The sequence below is a fragment of the Leucoraja erinacea genome, chromosome 5 (genome assembly GCF_028641065.1).
Source record: "Leucoraja erinacea ecotype New England chromosome 5, Leri_hhj_1, whole genome shotgun sequence".
Taxonomy (NCBI): Eukaryota; Metazoa; Chordata; class Chondrichthyes; order Rajiformes; family Rajidae; genus Leucoraja; species Leucoraja erinaceus.
Window position 1 is genome coordinate 8439146 of NC_073381.1, and position 25638 is coordinate 8464783.

Below are 25638 nucleotides of genomic sequence, written 5' to 3' on the forward strand. Positions count from 1 at the left end.
GTTTGATAATGTATTTTACTTTGGCTATTATATTGACCTGTTTGCAAGTGATGTAGTGGGCGGTTGAAGTTCAGGAGAAGGAAATTCTGAGGAGTTGATAATATTTTAGAGTACAAAATATAGAACCATAGAAAATAAGAGGTCATTCACACCCCCCCCTCCCCCCCCCCCCCCCGGATTATTATTCACCCCCCCCTCCCTTCCCCCCCCCCCCCCCCACACCCCCCTCAGAAAGGCAGCCAACATCATCAAAGACCCACACCATCCTGGCCACACACTCATTTCACCATTGCCATCAGGAAGAAGGTACAGGAACCTGAAAACTGTAACGTCAAAGTTCAGGACCAGCTTCTTACCTGTTGCCAAGCAAGCAAGAATTTATTTGTCCTATCTGGGACATATGACAATAAACCACTCTTGACTCTTGGGGACAACTGATTGCCTGGGGACAATTAATTCCATAAAATTCCTTGTGGGGGTTGATGGACTCCGGGGGGATGGACTCCGGGGTGAGCGCCAACACCACACCTCACCCGCGTTGGGAGACGGGGCCCAACGGGTCCCACTTGGTCTATATCTCTCCTTGCCTCATGTGGGGGCTATGGGTGAGTGGTGTCATTGTATTGGGGGACCAGGCCTCTCCAGTTGATCCAGTGACTTTGTAAAATTCTTAAGGGATTGGACAGGCTTGTGCAGGAATAATGTTCCCGATGTTGGGGGAGTCCATAACCAGGGGTCACAGTTTAAGAATAAGAGGTAGGCCATTTAGGACCGTGATGAGGAAAAACATTTTCACCCAAAGAATCTGTGGAATTCTCTGCCACAGAAGGCAGTGGATGTTTTAAAGAGGGAATTAGATATCGCTCTTAAGGGCCTGTCCCACTGCGGCGACCTAATTGGCGAGTTTAGAAGAGTTTCCCCTCGATTCATACCCGCAGCATGGTCGACACGAGGTCCTAGGAGGTCTTTGTAACTCTCTTTCATGCTCGAGAGTGGTCCCCGCGTACTCGAGGCCTCAGCTAGGTCGCGGAGTATTTTTCAACATGCTGAAAAATGCCCGCGAGTAAAAAAAAATAGCTCGCCATGCAAAAAAGTTTAGTCGAGGTAGGTCAGCATATTATTCGTAGGTATTCACAGGTAATCGAGGGTAGTCGAAGGTAAAGCTCATTGAGAAAAAAAAGGTAAGTAAACCGACCGGTAATGATAAATGCCCGCTAAACTTTATTAAAAGTTGTCTGGCTTCTTAAAAGTGTCTCCACTCCCTTTCCCCGCCCCTTCTCCCCCCCCCTTCTCCACCACTTCTCCTTCCCCTTCTCCCCCCCCGCCTTCTCCCCCCCCTTCTCCCCCCCCCCCTCCCCCCTTCCCCCCCTCCCCACCCCTCCTCCCCTCCCCCCCCGCCCCTCTCCCCCCCTTCCCCCCCCCCCCCCCCTCCGCGCTCTCTAAAGGACACCGTAACTGTGCCAGCCGTCTTTTACCTTCCTTTTCATCGTGGTGTGAATTTCAGACAGCGCTCCCCCTCTTTCCCTGGCCGAGTGCCCTGGAGCTTGAAGGTCGAAGGCAGTCGCTGAAAAGTCACGTTAATTGGACAGGCCCTTTAGGGTCATCGGAATCAAAGCATATGGGGGGAAAAGCAGGAACGGGGCACTGATTCTGGATGATCATATTGAATGGCGGTGCTGGCTCGAAGGGCCAAATGGCCGACTCCTGCACCTATTTTCTATGTTTGTGACAGTAACGTGCAAATTACTTTATCCCATAAAGGTACAGAAATGTGAAAATGCACGCCACCAGATTCAGGGACCGTTTCTTCCCAGCTGTTATCCGGCAACTGAATCATCCTACCTCAACCAGAGCAACCACAACCAGATTATCTACCTCTTTGATATCCCTCGGATGATCTTTGCTGGCTTTATCTTGCACTAAACATTATTTCCTTATCACTGTAAATGTATTGATTGTAATCATGTATTGTCTTTCTGCTGACTGGTAAACACGCAACAAAAAACATTTCACTGTATCTCGGTACGGGTGACAATAAACTGAACTGAAGTGGGCAAAATGATGGCCCTGAAAACTCTTGCCTTGGCATTCTGTATAACCCGAATACTGCACATATAACATCACAGAAGAACTGTGCCAATAACTAATTAACTAATTTATTTAATACAGTTCTGAAGAGAGGCTGCCCAGCTGGAAACATAAACTCAATTTCTTTCCCTGTCAATGTTTTCAAACCTTCTGCGTAAACAGAGAATTTTCAGTTTTTTAATGTTACTTGCACTTCGGTGTAGCATTGAAAATATTTTTCTCTCTTATCAGATGCTTGTTACAACACCTGAAAAGTGGGATGTGGTAACGCGTAAAAGTGTTGGAGATGTTGCCTTGTCCCAGATCGTCAGACTGTTGATTTTGGACGAGGTTCACTTGCTACATGAAGATCGAGGACCAGTTCTCGAAAGCTTGGTGGCACGGACACTACGACAGGTAAACAAAACTGATTTGGCAATTTCTCAGCACGCATCTGTACAATATTACTGTACAATATTTAGTGTGTGTAAAATGGGACATGTTGGTGTGGAAACAAGACCACAATAAATGCTTGCGATATTGTACTACTCCCAGAATAACACAAATACAAGATCAATTTATGTCGACAGAACTGACGTTATTGTGCTGCAGTTAATTTTGGAACCAATGTTGTCTCTTGTGCAGATTGTCTGAAGGTTTGGATGTTACAATCTATTATCAACATGAAATATTAATAACAAATTTTCAGACCCATTTACTTTGATGCAATGTCCCAGAATTTTCTGCCAGTGGTAGAGTGAAGGAACAGTTAGTTTTTACAGTTGTCAACTTGTGCTAACAAAGTGACCTGATCCTTGATGACAAATCCTACTGTGGTCAGGACCTTAAGAAACACAATACTGGATTTTTCATACATATTCAAAAACTACAGGTCTACCACCAATTTTCCAGCACTCTTGGTTCCGGGGGGGGGGGGGGGGGGGGGGGTGTGGGGGAGGGGGGGGGTTGTGTTGGGGAAAGAGAGGGGGGGTTGTGGTGGGAAGGGAGCTCAGAGAAAAGACGGGGAAGAGCCATGGGAGAGATGCGGTATCAAGGGGGAAGGGGGCAGGAGCCAGCCAGGGGGACCAGAGAGAAAGCTGTTGGAGGTGCGATGGGGACTCACAACGGCTTCTCGTCGCTTCGCTGGTCGTTCTCCTCTGCCGGGAATCTCCGCTTTCCGTTTGGCGACATCGGCGCCATCTCCGACTCGGCGCTGGCTGGGCTGGGTCGTGCCGGTTCATCCAGAGTCTCCCGCAGCTGCAGTAAAGACGCAGGGGGGTGAGAGAGGCTGGGGTGTGTGTGGGCAAGGGGAGGGTTTTGAGGGGTGTGTGGAAGGAAGGGGTGTGTGTGTGGGGGGGAGGGGGGGTGTGTGGGGGGGAATTAAAACAATGGAGGGGAAGAAAAGATGGGGGAAGTACCTTGTGGGGAGTGCGGTCTTACGGGGGAGGGGGGCAGGAATCAGCGAGGAGGACCAGAGGGGAAAGGGTTGGGGGCGTGATGGGGACTCACAGCGGGCGCTGGTTGTTCTTCTCCGCACGGCTTGTGGACGCTACCCCGCCTCCGGGGCGTTATTCTCAGCAAAGATTAATGGTGGGTGCCGGAATGGGCGCTACCTTCCTGGTGACTGACAGGCGAGAAGACCAGTCTGCTTATCTCACGATTTTTTTTAAACCTTCATAACTTTTGTAATCTTCCACTGGAACAAACCTTGGTCCGCTTGGAGTAGAGGAGAACGGTGAGTAAGGTGCGAGTAATCCTAGCGAAAAAACGCAACCCCTCCCATTGTATTAACTCTGCTCATTGAAATTAACTCATTTTTGATAAAGGGCACTTCCCCATATCTCTAGATTTTTCTTCTGATTGACAGTAATTAGCACATTTTCTAATCAGTCTTGGTGAAGGTCAGTTGTAATGTGCTCTCTCCTGTGGCAGGTGACATTTCCATTGTGCATGTTTAATCTCAGTTGATCAAAGCTTTACTTGTTAAATCCTTGTCGGTACTACTGTGAAACTGCAGTTACAAAACAACTAGCCAAGTCTTACAATTTATTTAACCTATGCTCCTTTACAAATTTAATTTCTGCTCATGTCTGTTTCTCAACTTGAATTTGTGCAAAAGATAGACACAAAATGTTGGAGTCATTCAGCCGGTCAGGCAGCATCTCTGGAGAAAAAGAATAGGTGATGTTTCGGGTCAGAACCCTTCTTCAGACTGAAAGATAGAGAAAGCCAGAACAAAACACTGTCGGCCACAGATTAACAGGAAGTGTGGTGCCCATAATATGCCATTGTTGGCTGGGGAAAATGTGTGTAACTACGTGTGGGTGAAGGGGTATTCCAAGGAATATTACGTTGTTTAACAGGATTAGCTCTTTTTTTTTTAAAAGGCAACCTGAATGTTACTTTTTGCATTGTTATTTACAATTCTCTACTATTGATCTGGCAGGGGGAGGTGATGCGGGGAAACTGTATGTTACCCTCAACTTGCCTGTTAAGTTTTAAGTGGTGGAGCATTTATGTATGGATCTTTATTTAAACTTGCTGACATAGGAAGAAAAGTACTCCTTCTATGAGATTTATGGTCCTGCTATGCCATTGCAACTTTCTGGGAGAGAAAGTGAGAAATCGTGTTCTGATTTGGTCAACGTGTTATAGGAAAAATGTCGTGAAGTTGTAAAGGGTGCAGAGAAGATTTACAAGGATGTTGCCAGGACTCGAGGGCCTGAGCTACAGGGAGAGGTTGATCAGGCTAGGACTTTATTCCTTGTAGTGCAGGAGGATGGGGAGGGATTGTAGAGAGGTGTATAAGATCATGAGGGGAATAGATTGGGTAAATGCGCAGAGCCTTTTAACTAGGGTAGGGGATTCAAGAACCACAGGACATAGATTTTAGGCAAGAAGGGAAAAATTTGAGGGACAACTTTTTCCACACAAAAAAATGGGTGGTGGGTATATGGAATGAGCTGTCAGAGGAGCCAATAGTAAAATCGCAACCAGATGATCATCCTCTTTTTATTTTACAGCGTCATCCATAAAGGCTCACTGGATTTTTTTTAGGGTTATTATTGTGATATGTACTGAGGAACAGTACAGTGAAAAGCTTTGTTTTGCATTCTGTCCAAATAGCCCAGACATAACATACATGGATACAATCACTTCAAGTACACATAGAAAGAATAGAGTTCTCAGCATGTAGCAAATCAGTTCCTTAGACAATGCCCAATATCCTCAATGGGATAGAGATGAATTGAACAGTATGCTAACTTACAGAAGGACCATTGAGAAGCCTAATAACGGAAGGGAGGAAGCTGCTCCCTAGTCTGGTGATATGCGCTTTCAAGCTTCTGTACCAACTATCAGGCAGGAGCAAGGAGGAGAAGAAGGAATGACCAGGGTGAGGCTGGTCTTTGATTATGTTGGCTAGATTTCCAAAGTAGCATGAAGTGTAGATGGTGTCAATGGTGGGGAGTCTGGCCTGTAAGATGTATTTGACTACATAACTCTCTACAATTTCTTGTGGTCTTGGGCAGAGTTATTCCCAAACCAAGCTGTGAAGCAACCCGACCGTATGCTTTCTACCGTGCACCTATTGAGGAGTCACTGGAGACGTACGGAATTTCCTCAGTCTCCTCGGGATGTTGAGGTGTTGGTGTGCCTCCATGGCTGTCACATCAATGTGGTTGGTCCACGACTGATCCCTCAGTAATGTCATCTCTGACTCCAGCTTGATGTTTGCCTTTATCAATAATGCAACTCCCCTTCCTCGTTTAGTAGTTTATTTGTGGTAGTTTATTTTTCCTTCTCTAAAGAATTCATTCTTCCCTAATTACATTTTTTTTCTGGTAGAGATGAGCTGAACAGTATGGCTAACTTACAGAAGGACCATTCAGAAGCCTTGTTAACGGGTCCTTTGAAGACCTCCCAAGTTGGTGATCTCCATCTTTCAAGCTTCTGATAACCAACTATCAGGCAGGAGCAAGGAGGAGAAGGGTGATGCTAGTCTTTGATTATGTTGGCTGGATTTCCAAAGTAGCATGAAGTGTAGATGGTGTCAATGGTGGGGAGTCTGGCCTGTAAGATGTATTTGACTACATAAACAACTCTCTACAATTTCTTGTGGTCTTGGGCAGAGTTATTCCCAAACCAAGCTGTGAAGCAACCCGACCGTATGCTTTCTACCGTGCACCTATTGAGGAGTCACTGGAGATGTACGGAATTTCCTCAGTCTCCTCGGGATGTTGAGGTGTTGGTGTGCCTCCATGGCTGTCACATCAATGTGGTTGGTCCACGACTGATCCCTCAGTGATGTCATCTCCGACTCCAGCTTGATGTTTGCCTTTATCAATAATGCAACTCCCCTTCCTCGTTTAGTAGTTTATTTGTGGTAGTTTATTTTCCTTCTCTAAAGAATTCATTCTTCCACTAATTACATTTTTTTTCTGGTCTAGCTACTACTTTGGCTACTTGGAGGCTTCAACAATTGTTTTGGGTCCTTTGAAGACCTGCTTTTTGACAAGCTGATCTCCATCGTTAATATACTGATAAATGACATTTCAATTAATGTTGCATCTCATGTAGTGGTGTGCTATGCTTTAAATGTAACTTGCAACTGTGCAGAATCAAATAGTTATCTCATATCATAAATCTTCCTAGATGTATGCAGTAAGCATTTCCCATAACTGCCAATTGCTGATAAATGCAAATGGTTGATACTGAATAATAAGAATTAAACTTGCAGCTCAGTTAGAAGCTACTGTCTTGAATGTGTGCCCCAGGTGGACAAGGCTGCACCACTGGTGGTAAGGATACAATAAGAAATTGCCCTCGCAGAGAAATGCTGAGGGTAGCACAGAAAGGAGAAAGAGGTTGATGTATAAGCTGACAACCTATATGTTAATAGGATACTAGGGAGAATAAAATAGAGAGAAAAGCCATTTATTTATTTTGCCTTGAAGTCAGACTTTCCCAAAATAATTTTTTTGAAGCCTGATTTATAATTCTTTAAGTAAAATCATTTATGTAGGTTTCACAAAGAAAATATATCACATTGAATTATTTTAGTACTGTTGTTTAAGGGAGATATGTTGACTGGAGTCCTGCACCACTTCAAATAATGGCATGGGATTTCATATGTCCACATGAACAAGTAATTGCAGCCTTAATTTGGCACCTAATCCAAAAGAGCATTTCTCACAACTAGAAGACTCAGAACTAGAGTTTGAGTTTACAGCAGTGTTTAAATTGTGATCTACTGCCACAGGGTGAGAATTGTGCCAGCTAAATGACATTTATCAGTATTAAATTGAGCTATACTTAAGTGTTTTGGTATAAACCACATTTATGTTAGTATTTCCTCAAGTAAATCAATCGTAACAGAGATGGATCATTGTAAAATTATTGAATCATACACCCAAACTTTTTCTGCCATGCAGCCCTGGTTCTAATCTTTACAGGGCTAATATACTTTGTTCTCTGATCCCCCTCCATACTTTTGTAGGTTATTAAGTTTGTTGACAATGCTACACATTCAAGACCTTCAATAATGATCATACTCTTGCATAGCTTTTGTGTTTGCTATTTCTTCTTCCAAAATGAATTGTTTTTTCTATAAATCACGCAAATTTGTTGTGACCATTTTCTTACCTGGTTTAGATCTATTTGTACACCATTTATACTTGCTGTGTGCGAAGGGAACTTGTGCAAAGTGTCTAGAAATCATGGCTGTGACCAATCCTAACTGAATTTCAAAAATTGACTAGGGAATTTTTTAGAGAAGTTTTCCACTGTCAAAATGTGCAAACGGAACATTCTGTTCTTCATGGTTTTCATTTGTACATTTTGGAATCAATAACAGCATGGAGAACATCAAAGCAGAACTTTTTTGCTAAATCTGCAATCCAAACCATTTCTGAGGGTCACAAACAGTTTTACTTTATTTATTTATTTAACTGTGTACTGATATTTAGTCATGTTTTAAGACACAAATCAAGAGTCAATTTAATTGTCATTTGGACCCCTAGAGGTCCAAACGAAATGCCGTTTCTGCAGCCATACATTACACACAAATAGACCCCAGACACAACATAATTACATTTTACATTAACATCCATCACATAGCTATGATGGATGACAAAAAAAACTTATCTCTAATTTTTATGCTACAGTCCCCCCCCCCCCCCCCCGATGTCAGAGTGCAAAGTCAAAGCCCCCGGCTGGCGAGTGGCGATTGTTGCTGCCCGCGGCCATTAAAGCCATTCGCCGGGTGGTGCTGTGGTCGCACACCGTTGGTCTTGGTGTTGGAGCCCCCGGCGTGCTCCGCAAAGTCCCGCCCACAGACATGTCGAGCCGCGCGGGGCAGTGATTCTGTAAATTGTCTCCAGGAGCCCTTCAGACCCCGCAACTGATTGTTGGCGGGAGAATTCGCCGTTGCACTAAACTTTTACCCCGAAAAGCGGCGGTCCCAACCCAGGGAGCCCGCGGGCTCCCGGCACCGCTGTCCGCAGACCTGCCGTTGGAGCCCCCGACTCTCCGGTAGCAGCAGCAGCAGCAGCAGCATCAGCGCTCCTCCACCGCTCCAGCCGCTCCGGACTCGGCCAGCTCCGCGACGGCAACGGTGAGTAGCACCAGAGTCCCCGGCTTCTTCCTGTTGGAGGCCGCTCCTCGTTGCGGCCTCAACGACAACGGGAAACCCGCAACGAGAAAAGGTCGGTCTCCAGTGCAGGGAGAGATTTAAAAAGTTCCCCCCCCCCTGTCGGGACCCGGCGGCCCCCCCCCACACACCACGGGGAACAAAAAAATAACAAAAACTACATTAAAACACAGACAGAAAATAATAAAAACGCAGACAGACTGCAGAGGCCGCTGCTGGCCAGAGCCGCGCCGCCTACCGGATGCTAGGTCTCACAGTTTCTTGTAGAATCTTCACTCCTCAATGCCCCGCACCATCTATCTCTAGTCCTGTGTGAGACCTTAGTTTTAAAAATATATATTTCTCTTAAGTATAAGTTTGTGATTTATGACAAGAGGTAACTAGGCCTTGTAATTTTATAGCTACAGTGAAGTTGTATTATGTCTTCCGCAAATGCTAACAATACTCATCCCACTTTTGGGCAGCACAGTGGTGCAGCAGTACAGTTGCTGCCTTACTGCACCAGAGACCCAGATTCAATTCTGACTTTGGGTGCTGCCTGTGTGGAGGTTGCTAGTTGTCCCTGTGACCGCTTTGGTTTTCTCCGGGTGCTCCGGTTTCCTCCCATATCCCACAGACATGTGGGTTTTTTTGGGGATAATTGGCTTCTGTAAATTGTCCCTAGAGTCTCAGATAGAACTAGTGTGCGGTGTGATTGTTGGTCGGTGCAGACTCAGTGGGCTGTAGTTCTAAACTAAACTGAACTAAACTTTTACAAAGTGCTACTTTTACAAATAATTACTTTTAAGATCTGTTTTGAAATTAGTTCAGCTGCTGTCAATTCCAGCATCAAGAACACAGCCATCAGTTGCTTCATATGAATGACCCATATGTTCTGGGCTGAATGTATATTCACCAATCAAATGATTGGATCAGTAATTTAAAAAAAATTATAAAGGTGAGCTGATGATTATGTTATAGAGAGAATGAGTTCAAAGGTGTTGATGCAACATTGATTGTAATACACGTTTAGGCTGTGAGCCGGGCATCAAAAATATGTCTAGAAATCAGTTTTCGTGACCCAAGTCACCAAACTACATTAAATTTTCCACAGATTTAGATGAAATATAATTGAGAAGGAAGTCATAACTTGTCATTGCCGAAAGATTGGAGCACCTTTTACCGGTAAGTTATCGCAGGCAGCTCCAAGATTAGATGATTAAGACTTATTGCTCTACAACAAGCTGGCATTAGGGAAAATTTTTAATTTGCCTTGTTATTGATAAATATAGTTTAGGCCCTCAACTTCATGAATGAATGAATGAATGAGTGAGTGAATGAGTGAGAGTGAGTGAATGAGTGAGTGATGAATGAGTGAGTGTGTGAGTGAATGAATGTACAATCTCCAAATCTCATGTTTTCACATTATAAAGGGTGCAATTAAATTAATTAAAGTCCATACAGATTAATTTTCATAAATTCAGACTTTAGATCTTACCTTTCAGTTGGAGTTGATTCACAAAGTTTCAGTTTCACAACTTTGTGCTCAGCAGGGATTTTGCTTTCAATACTTTCTTCCACTTCTATCCACTTAGCTGCACATTTTTCAGACTTCTTAATGCTTTTCTCACTAAATTCAATTACCCTGCTGCAAGTTTCCACGACAAAGAACCTTCATCGGAATCTCCAGTAAAACAGGCATCAGTGAAGCCCTCTCAGCTATGATGTATGCTAGCCTGAAACAAAGCGTGTGATTGGCCAACTGGCAGACGTGTTAAACGTGCATTGATTGGACTAAAAATACCCAAAGTTTTTCCGGTTTTTCTCTAATATAATAAAAATGTACGTCTTGTTCATGACGAGTTTCAGGGGTGATTTATATGGTTTTTTTTACGCAATATGTGAAAATTTCATGTAGTTCTGTGACTTGGGTCACGAAACTGGAATAAAGCTCCTCGGCCCACAGCCCAGTTGGTCTTTATCCACATCTGTAGATGTGCTACCTCATTGGTCATTGGGGTCAAGAAAAGAGCGTTCACGTCGCGGCCCTGTTTTCACCAATCTTTCCACCACCACGCACAAAAAGCGCAGGACCGACACCATTGTATACAGATGCTGAGAAGTGTGTTCATCTCTGGCTGAACAACTTCTAATCTTGTGTGTGGACTAGAAGGACATTGCTTGCACTTCTGGTATTTGCAGTATATTCTTGCAGTATAATGTGGATAAATGTGAGGTTATCCATTTTGGTGGCAAAAACGGGAAAGCAGACTATTATCTAAATGGTGGTCGTTGGGAAAGGGGGAGATGCAGCGAGACCTGGGTGTCATGGTACACCAGTCATTGAAGGTAGGCATGCAGGTGCAGCAGGCAGTAGGTAAAGCGAATGGTATGTTAGCTTTCATTGCAAAAGGATTTGAGTATAGGAGCAGGGAGGTTCTACTGCAGTTGTACAGGGTCTTGGTGAGACCACACCTGGAGTATTGCGTACAGTTTTGGTCTCCAAATCTGAGGAAGGACATTATTGCCATAGAGGGAGTGCAGAGACGGTTCACCAGACTGTTTCCAGGGATGTCAGGACTGTCTTATGAAGAAAGACTGGATAGACTTGGTTTATACTCTCTAGAATTTAGGAGATTGAGAGGGGATCTTATAGAAACTTACAAAATTCGTATTAAGGGGTTGGACAGGCTAGATGCAGGAAGATTGTTCCCGATGTTGGGGAAGTCCAGGACAAGGGGTCACAGCTTAAGGATAAGGGGGAAATCTTTTAAAACCGAGATGAGAAGAACTTTTTTCACACAGAGAGTGGTGAATCTCTGGAACTCTCTGCCACAGAGGGTAGTTGAGGCCAGTTCATTGGCTATAATTAAGAGGGAGTTAGATGTGGCCCTTGTGGCTAAAGGGGATCAGAGGGTATGGAGAGAAGGCAGATACGGGAAACTGAGTTGGATGATCAGCCATGATCATATTGAATGGCGGTGCAGGCTCGAAGGGCCGAATGGCCTACTCCTGCACCTAATTTCTATGTTTCTATGTTTCTATGTTTGATCACAAGACATGTTATCCATTCGTGCACGATTGCATTGTCATTTCAGTGAATAGTTTGGTCTTCAATTAATGCAGAAGGCATTACTTTGTCTGTCCTTCAAGTTGGTAAATGTTCTTTGCAGAATATTGTGGTCACAGAGAGTGTGCAGACTCCTCACCCTACCTAGGTTACAGGAGGTATGATGCAGCAGCATCACCTCACAGTGCCTTGGGAAACAGATGGGAGCACTCTGAATGAGGCTCTATCTGTGGCCCACAGATCAGATGTTATAAACCAGTGATCTAGAATACTAAATTGACACAAAACAGCAGAGATTCTAGAATAGGAGTGCAGAATAGCCCTTAGGCAGTTGTCAATATGGCTAACTTAAGGGCCAGTCCCACCAGCATGCGATTGCATGCGTCTAGCGCGACCAAACGTGGTGGATTGAGGCGAACAGCCTCGCAGGGCCGGTCCCAATTTGAACCGCGGAGTCGTATGGAGTTGTGCGGGGCTGGTCCCAACATTATACTCACCAATCAGCTGGGCAGGAGATGGGCCGACTGAATTTGGATGTCGCACGGCGTCGGGTGGTGACGTCATCACGCAACGGCACGACGGGCGGTGCCGTCATCGCGCAACGCCACGTGCTTGGCGTACGCCGTCAAGATGATGTGTTGCGTACGGCGTCAACATGATGCGTACGACGTTGAGACTGCGTACGCCCGACAAGGCGTTGCGTACGGCCTCAATGCGGCTGCGGGCCGACAGGCCGTTGTCGCGTGGGATTTTCGGACAGTGCAAGATTTTTGGAGCCCCGCACGATGTCAGGACCAGCCCCCGACAACTCCATATGCCTCCGCCGATCGAAGTGGGACCGGCCCCGTGAGGCCGTACGCCTCAAGCGTCCACGTTTGGTCGCGCTAGACACATGTTATCGCATGCTGGTGGGACAGGCCCTTTACTTGCCATTTATTCTAGGTCTAAGGTTTAAAAACCACTTGAAATATTCCCAATGCTTTAAAAAATATTTAGGCTCATGATATGACCTTTATCCATTCATTTGCTGAGCTCGAAAAAATTCAGATTAGTGGCGATTAACTGATGTGACCTATTTCTAAACTTACTGATTGTATTTTACAGCCTTTTTACTGTAGCTGAATACCAACATTTTTGATCCATGAGTATCTACCTATCATTGATATTGAAATAATATGTTTTACTCTCTTCCAAATTGTGATGGCATTTCTACATTGTGATTGAAAAATGCATTTAGCATTTCCATGAACTACTTAAAAACAAATTACTTCTGATTAGTATTTTATTAACGGTGTGTTAAATCTCACCTAACTGAATACTGCAGATAATTTATTTCTTTATACCATATATAACCATATAACAATTACAGCACGGAAACAGGCCATCTCGACCCTTCTAGTCCGTGCCGAACACGTATTCTCCCCTAGTCCCAGATACCTGCGCTCAGACCATAACTCTCCATTCCTTTCTCGTCCATATAACTATCCAATTTATTTTTAAATGATAAAAACGAGCCTGCCTCCACCACCTTCACTGGAAGCTCATTCCACACAGCCACCACTCTCTGAGTAAAGAAGTTCCCCCTCATGTTACCCCTAAACTTCTGTCCCTTAATTCTCAAGTTGTGTCCCCTTGTTTGAATCTTCCCTACTCTCAGTGGGAAATGCTTATCCACGTCAACTCTGTCTATCCCACTCATCATTTTAAAGACCTCTAACAAGTCCCCCCTTAACCTTCTGTGCTCCAAAGAATAAAGCCCTAACTTGTTCAACCTTTTTCTGTAACTTAGTTGCTGAAACCCAGGCAACATTCTAGTAAATCTCCTCTGTACTCTCTCTATTTTGTTGACATCCTTCCTATAATTAGGCGACCAAAATTGTACACCATACTCCAGAATTGGTCTCACCAATGCCTTGTACAATTTTAACTCCTATACATTAAACCTTACATTAAAGTTCTGAGTTGAAATTTGACCATAATTATCTATTTCAAAGAGATTATTTGACAGTGGAATCCAGCATTTTCATCATTCTGTTGTATACCATGCAGTTTTGCATTTAAATTAATAAATATAATCAAATGGTTTTAATTATTTCTATATCTCCTCCTTATAGAAACATAGAAACATAGAAATTAGGTGCAGGAGTAGGCCATTCGGCCCTTCGAGCCTGCACCGCCATTCAATATGATCATGTCTGATCCTCCAACTCAGTATCCCGTACCTGCCTTCTCTCCATACCCTCTGATCCCCTTAGCCACAAGGGCCACATCTAACTCCCTCTTAAATATAGCCAATGAACTGGCCTCAACTTCCCTCTGTGGCAGAGAGTTCCAGAGATTCACCACTCTCTGTGTGAAAAAAGTTCTTCTCATCTTGGTTTTAAAGGATTTCCCCTTTATCCTTAAGCTGTGACCCCTTCTCCTGGACTTCCCTAATCTGGTGGGAACAATCTTCCTGCATCTAGCCTGTCCAACCCCTTAAGGCCTTCTTTTGTAAGTTTCTATAAGATCCCCTCTCATCTTCTAAATTCTAGAGAGTATAAACCAAGTCTATCCAGTCTTTCTTCATAAGACAGTCCTGACATCCCAGGAATCAGTCTGGTGAACCGTCTCTGCACTCCCTCTATGGCAATAATGTCCTTCCTCAGATCCATGTCTGTGGTCAGATTATGGTCGAAACAGCCTTTTAGCGTTCAGCATCATCCCCCTGATTGTGAGCAGATTTGGGCACCATATCTGAGGATGTGCTGGCTGTGGAGAGGGTCCAGAGGAGGTTTATAAGAATGGTCCCAGGAATGAGTAGGTTAACCTATGATGAGCTTTTGTCGGCACTGGGCCTGTACTCGCTGCAGTTTAGAAGAATGAGGGGGGAATTCTCATTGAAACATACAGAATAATGTAAGGCTTGGGTAGAGTGGATGTGGAGAGGATGTTTCCACTAATGGGAGAGTCTAGGACTAGAGGTCATAGCCTCAGAATTAAAGGACGTTCTTTTATGCAGGCGATGAGAAGAAATTCGGAGCATGGTGAATCTGTGGAATTCTTTGCCACAGAAGGCTGTAGAGGCCAAGTCAGTGGATATTTTTAAGGCAGAGATAGCTAGATTTTTTATTAGGACAGGTGTCAGAGGTTATGGGGAGAAGACAGGAGAATGGGGTGAGGAGGGAGAGACATCAGTCATGATAGAATGGGGGAGAAGACTTGATGGGCTGAATGGCCTCATTCTACTCCTATCCCTTATGACCTTATGCCCCTTGGATCCACCTTTTTTCCCTCCATGTGCCCGAATTCAAGAAAGCAACCTTTCCCTCCTGTGCCATTCAGTTTGATGCCGGAGTTCTTTAACCCACCCTTGTTAATTCATTCTGATGTCTGTCTTCCGTTCCATGCTGTGTTCTTTTGCAAGGATACTGCTCTTTGATTTCCCTTCCCCACCATTTCCATTCTGCACGCCCATCCCCCATTTGTGTTGCAACCATTTTCAACCTCCTGCCATTGCATGGAGGACTAAGAATTCAGATTATGATTGCTGCAGTGAATAAGAACTGGAAGGAATATTGAGATGTGCAGTTTGGGTTAAGTAATAAAAAGTTGCTGGAATATACCTGTAGTAGTTCTCCCATGTATGCCCAGCAAAATGTGGACTTAAATGTAGGATTTGCAAATTTATTTTGGCCATTTATTGTCACAAAAAAAACATCTTGTCCTTCACTATCATTTTCATTATTGCTGTGGTTACATATTTGCCTGTCCATGTACCAGGTCACAAAGCCCAGTCTAGTGTGCACATTTTTATCAGAGATCTGAATTATCCATTACTTATACATTCGCATGTCGTTTATTGAGCAGGCATGGAGGTTCTGCTTGGCTAGCTATTTACTGCCCATCTCTAATTGGTCTCTGAGGTTGTGATTCCTTGAACAGTTTCCACACAAACTCAGTAAATGAGGCCAGGTATTATCAAAGTAAATACGAGAATAAGCATGAACAATGAAAGAAAATATTAAAGTTTCTCAGCAAGGTGAGTAATTATAGTGAGTAACAAATAGTTAGGTGGTTAATTGCTGGAAATTTATTTTAAAATTACATATTCATTCGATGGATATTTGAACTATTGCCAGTCTTTTACTCTTCAATAGGGAAAAAACCTTCAAAATGAAAATAATTAGATTTTTTTAAACTGGTGTGGAAATTATGGTAATCGTGGTTGAAAAGGGCCCGGTGAAATTATTCAGCACCAGTTCCAGTTTTTAGATAAAATGTGAATAATATTGGCCATATTAACTTGAGGTTCTGGAAGAATGAACTAAGATTTTAGATTGCTTTATTGTATGTACAGTCATAGTCATTCAAGGTAGAAACAGGCCCTTCGGCCCAACCTGCCCAAGCCGACCAGCATACCCCATCTACACTAGTCCCACCTGCCTGTGTTTGGCCCGTATCTCTCTAAACCTATCCAATCTATGTTCAAATGTTTTTTAAACTAGATGTACTAGATGTTTATGTTTTTTTAAACTTGATTACATTCATGATGTTTGTGCTTTATATGTATGGACTAAAAATCTTAAAACAGTTAAAATTTCAATGACCATTACTGAGTTATAAATCTTTCCGAAATATAAACGTTTTACAACTAATTTTAGTGCGTATTTTAGGAGAAAATAAGTGTAAACTTACAGTATTTTACTTAACTGTGATGTGTGAAATGAAGTGTCAAATTAAATCCCGAGTACTCTTCCCAGCCACTGTAGTGGAAATTTCTGCATCCATTTGCACGTTGTTTCTTGAGCAGGCATGGAGGTTCTGCTTGGCTCGCTATTTACTGCCCATCTCTAATTGGACTCTAACGTTGAGATTCCTTGAACAGTTTCCGCACAAACTCAGTAAAATAGGCCAGATATTAATAAAGTAAATAAGAGAATAAGCATGAACAATGAAATAAAATATTAAAGACTCTCAGCAAGGTGAAATATTCCACCTGCAGTTTCTTTTTATCTTTTCAACTGTCAGGGATTATTAGGGAAAAATGTGATGATTTTTTTTTGGAAGGATTTTTATACTAATGTAGAAGGGCTAATGTTGAATTATTTTTTTTTTAAAGTCAAGTGTTTGATCTATATATCGGAACAGAACAATGAAATCTTTACTTGCTGCAGGTTTACAGGCCCATTAATGCAATAGCACAATAAGCACATACATATACAGTAAGTAATAATACAATAAATTAATATTTAACAATGCTAGGTAGCCAGACCATAATAGTGCACAACCCTAGTACGTAGTGCAACCAAAAACAAAGTCCATAGTAGATCTTGGTGGAGGGAGGGTTGTGGTTCGAGTTGTGTACTGAATCAAGAGCCTGATGGCTGCTGAGAAGAAGCTGTTCTTAAACCTGCGTGAAATAGTTCTCAGACTTCTGTACCTTCTTCCTGATGCCCGCACAAGATGCGTGATTAGCCAGGGTGACGTGGGCCTTTGATGATGATATCTGATATTTTGAGGCAGAGCTTCCTGTACATCCTTTCAGTAGTGGGAGATTAGTATCCACAATGGACCAGGCAATATCTACGCTTTCTGAAGCTGCCTTTGTTCCCGATAGTTTGAGTCACCACTCCACGCCATGATGTAACCAGTCAGTATGCTCTGTGCCATGCATGTGTAGACATTCAATAGAGTCTTCAGTGAGATATAAAATCTCCTCAATCTTCTAAGGAAGTGGAGGAATTGATGAGCTTTCTTTGTAATTGCATTCATGTGCTGGGCTCAGGACAGATCTTCAGTGATACATATGCACGCTGAAGCTGTTGACTGCTCCATCGTTGTCCTGTTTACGTAGAATGGTTGGATTCCTTGTTGCAGTCAACAATCAGATTCTTGGTATTGCTAACATTGACAGCAAGTTTGTGTGTCTGGCACCATTTAATGTGATTGCCACTCTCTCTCCTATACTTTAACTCTTCATTACCTGGTATTCATTCAACAACAGTGGTATTATCGACATATTTAAAGATGGGGTCGGAACTGTGTCTGGCTACATAATGATGGATGTCCGGAGAGTAGTACAGGGGAATGAGCACACATCTTTGAACTGCTCCTGTCCTCACGGTCATCAAGGAGGAAGTGTTGTGGCCAATTCAAACTAATTGAAGTCTGCTATTGAGAAAGTCGAGGATCCAATTGCATAAGGAAGAGCACAGATCCAGTTCCCCAAGTTTAGAACTTTTTAGACTTACATCGGCTATTCCCTTTGAATCAATCTCTGGGGTACTCATAACATCTTTCCAGCCTGAAAAGGTTCCTTTTATTCCCACTGTTTCCTATGTATTAGCCGGTTTTCAATTCATGCTACCGTACTTCTCATTCCTTTAAATTTGGTCTGTGTTCCTTGGAGTTTAGAAGAAGGAGCGATGCATAGAAGGCTCTTAGAAGGAAGCGAATCTCTGGAATTCTGTGCACCTGGGTGCATATTTTACACACAGGAACTTTTAAGTAATTTTTTGCACATAATTAAATATTAAGATATTTTCTGTGTCCTACTTTCAGACAATAACTGATGTGAAATAGATTATCTTGTAAAATAAGCGGCAGACAATGACTGTAAGCCTGATTTATAAATATAACGCATTGATTAAATATACATGTAATGCAAAATAGGCTTTTTGGATGAAATGAAATCAAGATTTTAAAATAACCAGGCAACAAAATAATAGGAATTCTTAACCTGACCAGAGTGGTACGGGTTACTCACTGTGGGGCACTAGATAGTTCTGAGCAATTCATGTCTCCGTTTACCAATGTGTTTCTTTTTTTTAATTTTTAATTTTATTCATTAGAAGTAAGTACAATACAGTGGTACCTTTTTACAGGTTCCCAAAATTATGTTAACATAATACATTCTCTGTACAACTTAAAAAAAAAATGTTTAAGAGAGAGAGATAAGAAAGAAAGAGATAGTAAACAATAGAGGAAAGTCTAGTGTATGTGAAAAAAAAGAGGGAAAAGGAGATAGTAAAGAAAATAAATAAGTAAGAAAGTGAAGCAGGAGGGAGATTATCCCATCGCCACACGGAGATGCTTTTTTATATTCTTGGTCATCCTTCTCCCATACCTGAAACTTTTAATTTTTACGATACTGTTGCACCACATGAATCCAAGAAATCAATAAATGGAGACCAACTCGTTAAGAATTGGTCTTGTTTGTCTATTAGGAGTCTCAACCAATGTGTTTCTTAAAGTTGTTTTATTTCATTTAAAGATGGTTCCTACTAACCTGCAGATTTTGTTTTGATTGCAGACCCATAATATATGTTGCAATAATATTAAAACCCATCTTCACCATGCATCTTTTTTACATAATGTATTAAAGTGATTGTGACCTATATTAATTTTCTAGAGAGCATGCAGCTATTTATGTGAGGATTAATGCACTTGTTGCTAATTTTGGGAGATACAGTTAAATTTGAAGTGCACCAAAAGTTATTCTGAACACACCTGTTACCTCAGAAATAGACATCAGCTGGAATTGTTAATATATATATCTTTTTCTGTTTTCCTATTTCAAGGTTGAATCAACACAGAGTATGATCAGAATTCTTGGTTTGTCAGCTACTCTTCCCAATTATATTGATGTGGCCAATTTTCTCCATGTGAATCCATTCATTGGACTTTTCTTCTTTGATGGGCGGTTTCGACCAGTACCTCTAAGCCAGACGTTCATTGGAATAAAAGCATCAAATAAGGTAAAGGCAACGTTTCCTGTAAACATAAAATGAGGTTAAAGGTTGTTTCTGACAATTTATTTTCAGAATTTGGAAGCAATTTTATAAGACTATCCAGAATGAAAGGGTTAGGGGGGGGATAGTGTTAGAACAGGTATATATTTGTGCTGAATCAGTCTGAAGAAGGGTTTCGGCCCGAAACGTCGCCTATTTCCTTCACTCCATAGATGCTGCTGCATCCGCTGAGTTTCTCCAGCTTTTTTGTGTAACCATATATTTGTGCTGCTTTTGTGTAGAAAATAAATATTAACGTATATAGGGGAGGGAGTGGTTAGGGTTGGAAAGGAATAGAAATATAGAAACATATAAAATAGGTGCAGGAGAAGGCCATTCGGCCCTTCGAGCCTGCACCACCATTCATTATGATCATGGCTGGTCATTTTTATCCTGTATCTGCCTTCTCTCCATACCCCCTGATACCTTTAGCCACAAAGGCCACATCTAACTCCCTCTTAAATATAGCCAATGAACTGGCCTCAACTACCTTCTGTGGCAGAGAATTCCAGAGATTCACCACTCTCTGTGTGAAAAATGTTTTTCTCATCTCGGTTCTGTCCAACCTTTAGCCTGTCCAACCCCTTAAGAATTTTGTAAGTTTTTATAAGATCCCCCCTCAATCTTCTAAATTCTAACAAGTACAAGCCAAGTCTATCCAGTGTTTCTTCATTTGAAAGTCCTGACATCCCAGGAATCAGTCTGGATGAATGAATCAAGACGTTGTGGAGTGAGTGGCCTCTGCGGAAGGTTCAAAAGGGGTGCGGATGGGAAGATGTGACTGGTGGTGATCCCACTTCAACTTCTGGAAGGACTATTGTGGCACAGAGTTTGTGGAATTAAATAGAAAAATGTGTAATGAGAAGGAACGCTTCACAATGGTAGTAATTCATTTGTAAGCGCTAAAGCCCAGAGACAAAAATAAAAAGTGTTGGTGATATTTGTTGAATGACTGACCAACAATGAGCCATAAGTCCCAGAAGCACGCAGAGGCACTGTCACTGGTGAGAGCCACCTTATTCTTGGACAATCCCTTGCAATCAAGGATGACTTGCACTGTCTCTAGTTTTGTGGATTCAGAGGTGGTGCAGGAGGTTTGTGTTGGAACAAACGGCTTTTTCAGAAAAAGTTGGCGGGTAGTGGATAGGTAGTGTAAACGTTGATCTTCTCCTTCCATTGCTCACACAGGGCCTCTATATTCCCCAGGTACCTCAAGGATCTCAATACCATTCTTTATGTTGAGCAGTCATGTGCCAGAGATTCCCAGGAACCACTAAAGTTGGTTCACATTCCGTCCAGTGAATTTGGAGAATTTTGCAGAGTTTGTTTTTTTAAAATCCTTTTCCACTGCCCAGCAATGCAAACTGTAGTTTGACCAGACCTCAGAAATGTTTGGAAGATATAGATAACAGTTACCCTCTAGATATCCGGTTTCCTCAATAAAAGCATCTGTTCCTTATTTATTTGATCAAAAACTGTACATTTTTTGACAAATTATATCTTATAATTTGTTTTCATGTTAAACAGAACCTTGTTGTTACTCTATGCTCTGCGCTAAGAGTTTAGAGTAGACTTAACGTCTGGAACCATTTGACTTAGAAGTGTGCTTTTTTGGCTGATTTCTCACCATTTTCTGCTGCCTTGTATTGTGTGTCTGTACAACCTTAGGCTTTACTCTCCCTATATACTCTTTAAAATGTTATTAATTAATTTATATTACTTGTTACTGGGTCACACGGGATAAAACCTTTTCACTGTACCTCTGTACATGTGACAATAAACTAAACTAAACTAAACTTTTTAGTCTTTCTTCTAAAATATATCTCTTGAAATGTTGGCACCAATTCTGTAACAATGAAATGTAAAAGAATGGACAAATACTTTATCAGTCTTTATTATGTAATTCAGACAGCCTCAGTTGGACTGCTGCCTCTGGATACAGGGTAATTTGGCAAAAATTGCTCCATTAAAATTAACACAGGTGTCTCACTTGACAAGTGAAATGCAATGTCTATTCTAGTTGCAGTTGATCAACCCTCAGTTAACCACAGAGACAGAACAATGTCAGTTCCCTTGCAATATATCCAGATGTAAAATGAATGAGCTAATGCCTGAAGCTTATGTTAAGTTAAAATGATGCTATCCAAATTACTAAGCTTTAACCTGATTATATATCTCAGTCACTTTGTTCTCATCCATTTGTGACATTGAAAGCCCTTGGGCTTAATTTTTCCTGCTTCAGTTATGCGCAACTGTGTCCTGTTTTATTGAACATATGTTGGTACCAAACACAAAAATTGGATTGAGCCCATTACATTGTCTTTGTCTCATTCCCCTTCACCCCTTCATGAAGGGAAATACAATAAAAAGTAGATAGCTATCGCAATTTATGTTTATATAATGTGTCCCTTTTGAGTTGATAATACTGCAGCTTTCCTTCAACTGTAAAGCCCAGCCACTGGAAAAATTAGTGTGCTTGGGAAACACTGTAAATTATGCAAATATTTGAAAAGTAAAGTATTGAGATGGGTTTAAATCTCAGATGAGTAACTTTCCACTGTTTAGCCTTTTGCAACCGTTCCATAAATAAACAAATCATTGATACATGTTCAATTTAAATTTCTTTGTGAGCATTGCTGGCAAGTCTTCCTTTATTTCCCATCTCTTTGGCCATGTGAAACTGATGGTGATTGATCTTCATGGTAGTACTAAGATATTGGTCCATTATGTTTCAGAACATGTTAGGTCATAGAAACATAGAAATTAGGTGCAGGAGTAGGCCATTCGGCCCTTCGAGCCTGCACCGCCATTTAATATGATCATGGCTGATCATCCAACTCAGTATCCCGTACCTGCCTTTTCTTTACCCTCTGATCCCCTTGGCCACAAGGGCCACATTTGGTCTTAAATATAGCCAATGAACTGGCCGGCTACCCTCTGTGGCAGAGAGCAGTTCCTTCCAACACATTAGGTCAGAAAATCCAGATTTTGACCAACCCAACTGAAAGTTGTGGGGTTGTCTTAAGATTTGCAACACAGTTTTCATTATTTTGCTGCTGTTTGAAAGTTGCATAATTTGTTGAAATGGATTGGTTTTGTTTTGTTTGTGAACAGCGGAATATTCAATGCAACTGGAGATATACTAGTGTCTTAGCTGCATTGAAATATCTTGACTAGGTGTGCAGCTTGTTGTGGGACTTGACTTTTCTGTCATAGAGCTAGGATCCAAACGCAGGTGGGATGTCTTTTGATCTTCTTTGCCCTGCTAAGGGCAGTGGCCTTTTCAGGGAGGGGAGAGGGCAACCATCCTGCGCTGTTTGGTTACCGTGAAGCCTCTCCCTGTCTTGAATCGGGCTATGCTGTAATGCAGTGTATGTGATGGTAGAGACCTCCGAAGGAAGAATCGGTGGATCATCTACTCAGTACTTCTGACTGCAAATGGTTGCATAGCTAAATGAGTGTCAAGAAACCGGAGTGTTGACCCTTCCACACATTGTATAATGTAGGGGCACTACATTCGGTGCTGTGCTCCTGCACTCTTTTGTTTTCCTGGTGGAGCCAGGTTTGCACCTAATACCTTCAGGGTTGTAGGCTGCATATTCTGTGCCTGACCACAGGTGTCGTCAGCAATGAAATTACTACAGTTTATTGCTTTCGAATCCAATGAGGCCGAGAGTGACCATTTTACCAGAGGATGTCCGGGTGATTGTAGTTAAAGGCTGACCTAAAATCCACAAAGAAATCACATTTAAACACTAAAATTCCAATGAGGATGTCCGGGATGATTGTATTAAAGGCTGAACTAAAATTGCAGTTTGGTGCTGAGGTAGGATTGCAGTTAGTGCTACGGTGCAGGGTGGGTGGCAAGAGACTGATGGTTCGAAGTCTGGGGAAGAAGTCCTTGATGTCTTGACCAATCTCTCGATAACGAGTTTTTAGCTACTGGTGATGGGAGACTTCTTTGGACAGGTATTGTGGCTGATTTTAGGCAGACGGATGAGACCATGTATTCTGGTGGAGCCTGATGGGCACAGCTTTGGCACCTTTCTGGATTTAGTGTTGTCTCATCTCCAGGATTTTTAATAAGCTGGAACTCCTGGTAAAGGAATCTTCCTGCACTAGGTCCAACCCCTTAAGAATTTTGTAATCTATAAGATCCCCTCTCAATACCTTTTAGAATCTGCAATTTGAGAGGGATAACATTAAATCAGAAGTGTCTGTATTGCAGTTGAACAAAGGGAACTGTGAAGGCATGAGAGAGGATCTCTGTCTGTCCTGCTGGATTACCCCAAGGTCGACTGGAAAAGGATCCTAGCAGGAATGATGGTGGAACAGCAATGGCAGGAATTTCTGGGCAAAATCCAGAAGATGCAGGATCATTTCATTCCAAAGTGGAAGAAAGATTCGAGATATTCTAAGGGGAGTAAGAGGCAACTATGGCCTTCACGTGACGTTAGGAATGGTATAAAACTAAAAGAAAAGGTATGCAACAGCAAAGAGTCGGTGGATCAAGCCAGTAGACTGCAAATGGTTGCAACGTTAAATGAGTGTCAACACCAGAATTGTTAACCTAAATGGCTTGCACTATATCGGCTGGTTTGCCTAAAACCTTGGGGTTGCATAAGCACAAAGGTATTTTAGCTGACCAATGCAAATATTAAAAACTAAAAATTGTAGTTTGGAGAGTAGGAAAGCTTTTTTAGAGCTGATGGTTGTGGGAAAAATATCTAGTAAAGACAAATTTTTAGTGGGTCCTTCTTGAAGACAGAAACATGTATTGGGCCTACCACAGAGAAGGCAATTTAGTGTTGTTTGAACCAGGGGACAAGGAACCATAGGAGGAAGGCAATGGTTTTTGCAACAGGTACATTGAAGTGTCTGTATTCTTAACTAAGGAAGAGGCATGAAACAATGGCCCAGATGACTGGAAGAGGACTAGAGAATGATCCAGGGAGACAGAGGAACTGGGGAAAGCAGGATTTGCATTCCAAGGTGAAGAAATAGTGTAAGAGGGCCTTAGACGTTGATGGTATAAAACTGAAGGCTGACAAAAGTAGCCCCAAGGCCTGATGGTCTGCATCCAGGGTACTCATACGGGGTGAAGGTGAAGCACAAGAAGCTGACCAAGAATATAAAAAGGGTGCTTTTTTAGGCATGTTGGAAAAAAAGTTCTACAAATGTGGGGTCAGGAAACAGGTTAAATTATTTTGGTTCCAAGAAAATGGCAATGGGGACAGGTGCATTGGTTCTGGCTAAGGAAGACACCAATCTTTACCAGAGGAAGAGGATCCAGGGAGACAGAGGAACGGGGAATTTGCATTAGGTGAGAAATAGTGTTGGGTAGACTGATGGGACTGAAGGCTGATAAATCCCCAAGGCCTGATGGAGTCAATTATTAAAGAAATAACAACGGCGCATTTAGATAGCAGTAAAAGGATTGGCCCAAGTCAGCATGAAGGGGAATACATATTTATGAAGGGGAATACATATTTATGAAGGGCTTGACTAATCTTCTGGATTTTTTTGAGAATGTGACAAATCAAATGGATGAAGGAGAGCCAGTGGATGTAGTGTATCTGGAGTATTGTGTGCAGTTTTGGTCTCCTAATTTGAGGAAGTACATCCTTGCTATTGATGGAGTGCATAGTATTCACGAGGTTCATCCCCGGGATGGTGGGACTATCATATGAGGAAAGATTGGAAAGACTGGGCTTGTATTCACTGGAATTTAGAAGGATGAGAGGGAATCTTATGGACACATATTAACTTACAAAAGGACCGGACAAGCTGGACTGGACAGGAAAAATGTTCCCAATATTGGGGGAGTCCAGAACCAGGGGCCACAGTTTAAGAATAAAGGGGAGGCCATTTCAAACTGAGATGAGAAAAAACATTTTCACCCAGAGAGTTGTGAATTTGTGGAATTCTCTGCCACAGAAGGCAGTGGAGGCCAAATCACTGGATTAATTTAAAAGGGAGTTAGATAGAGCTCCTGGGGCTAGCAGAATCAAGGGGTATGGGGAGAAGGCAGGCACGGTTTATTGATTGTGGATGATCAGCCATGATCACAATGAATGGCAATGCTGGCTCGAAGGGCTGAT

At 42.4% G+C, this 25638-nt stretch overlaps 1 protein-coding gene across 1 annotated transcript in view; it reads left to right on the top strand.

The window, feature by feature from the left end:
* ascc3 (activating signal cointegrator 1 complex subunit 3) overlaps nt 1-25638 on the top strand; it is a 358193-nt gene that overhangs the window by 78085 nt on the left and 254470 nt on the right. Inside the window, exons 11-12 of the mRNA XM_055634935.1 lie at nt 2320-2484; nt 19328-19504. Coding sequence (XP_055490910.1) covers nt 2320-2484; nt 19328-19504 — 342 coding nt within the window. The remainder of the gene's footprint in view (nt 1-2319; nt 2485-19327; nt 19505-25638) is intronic.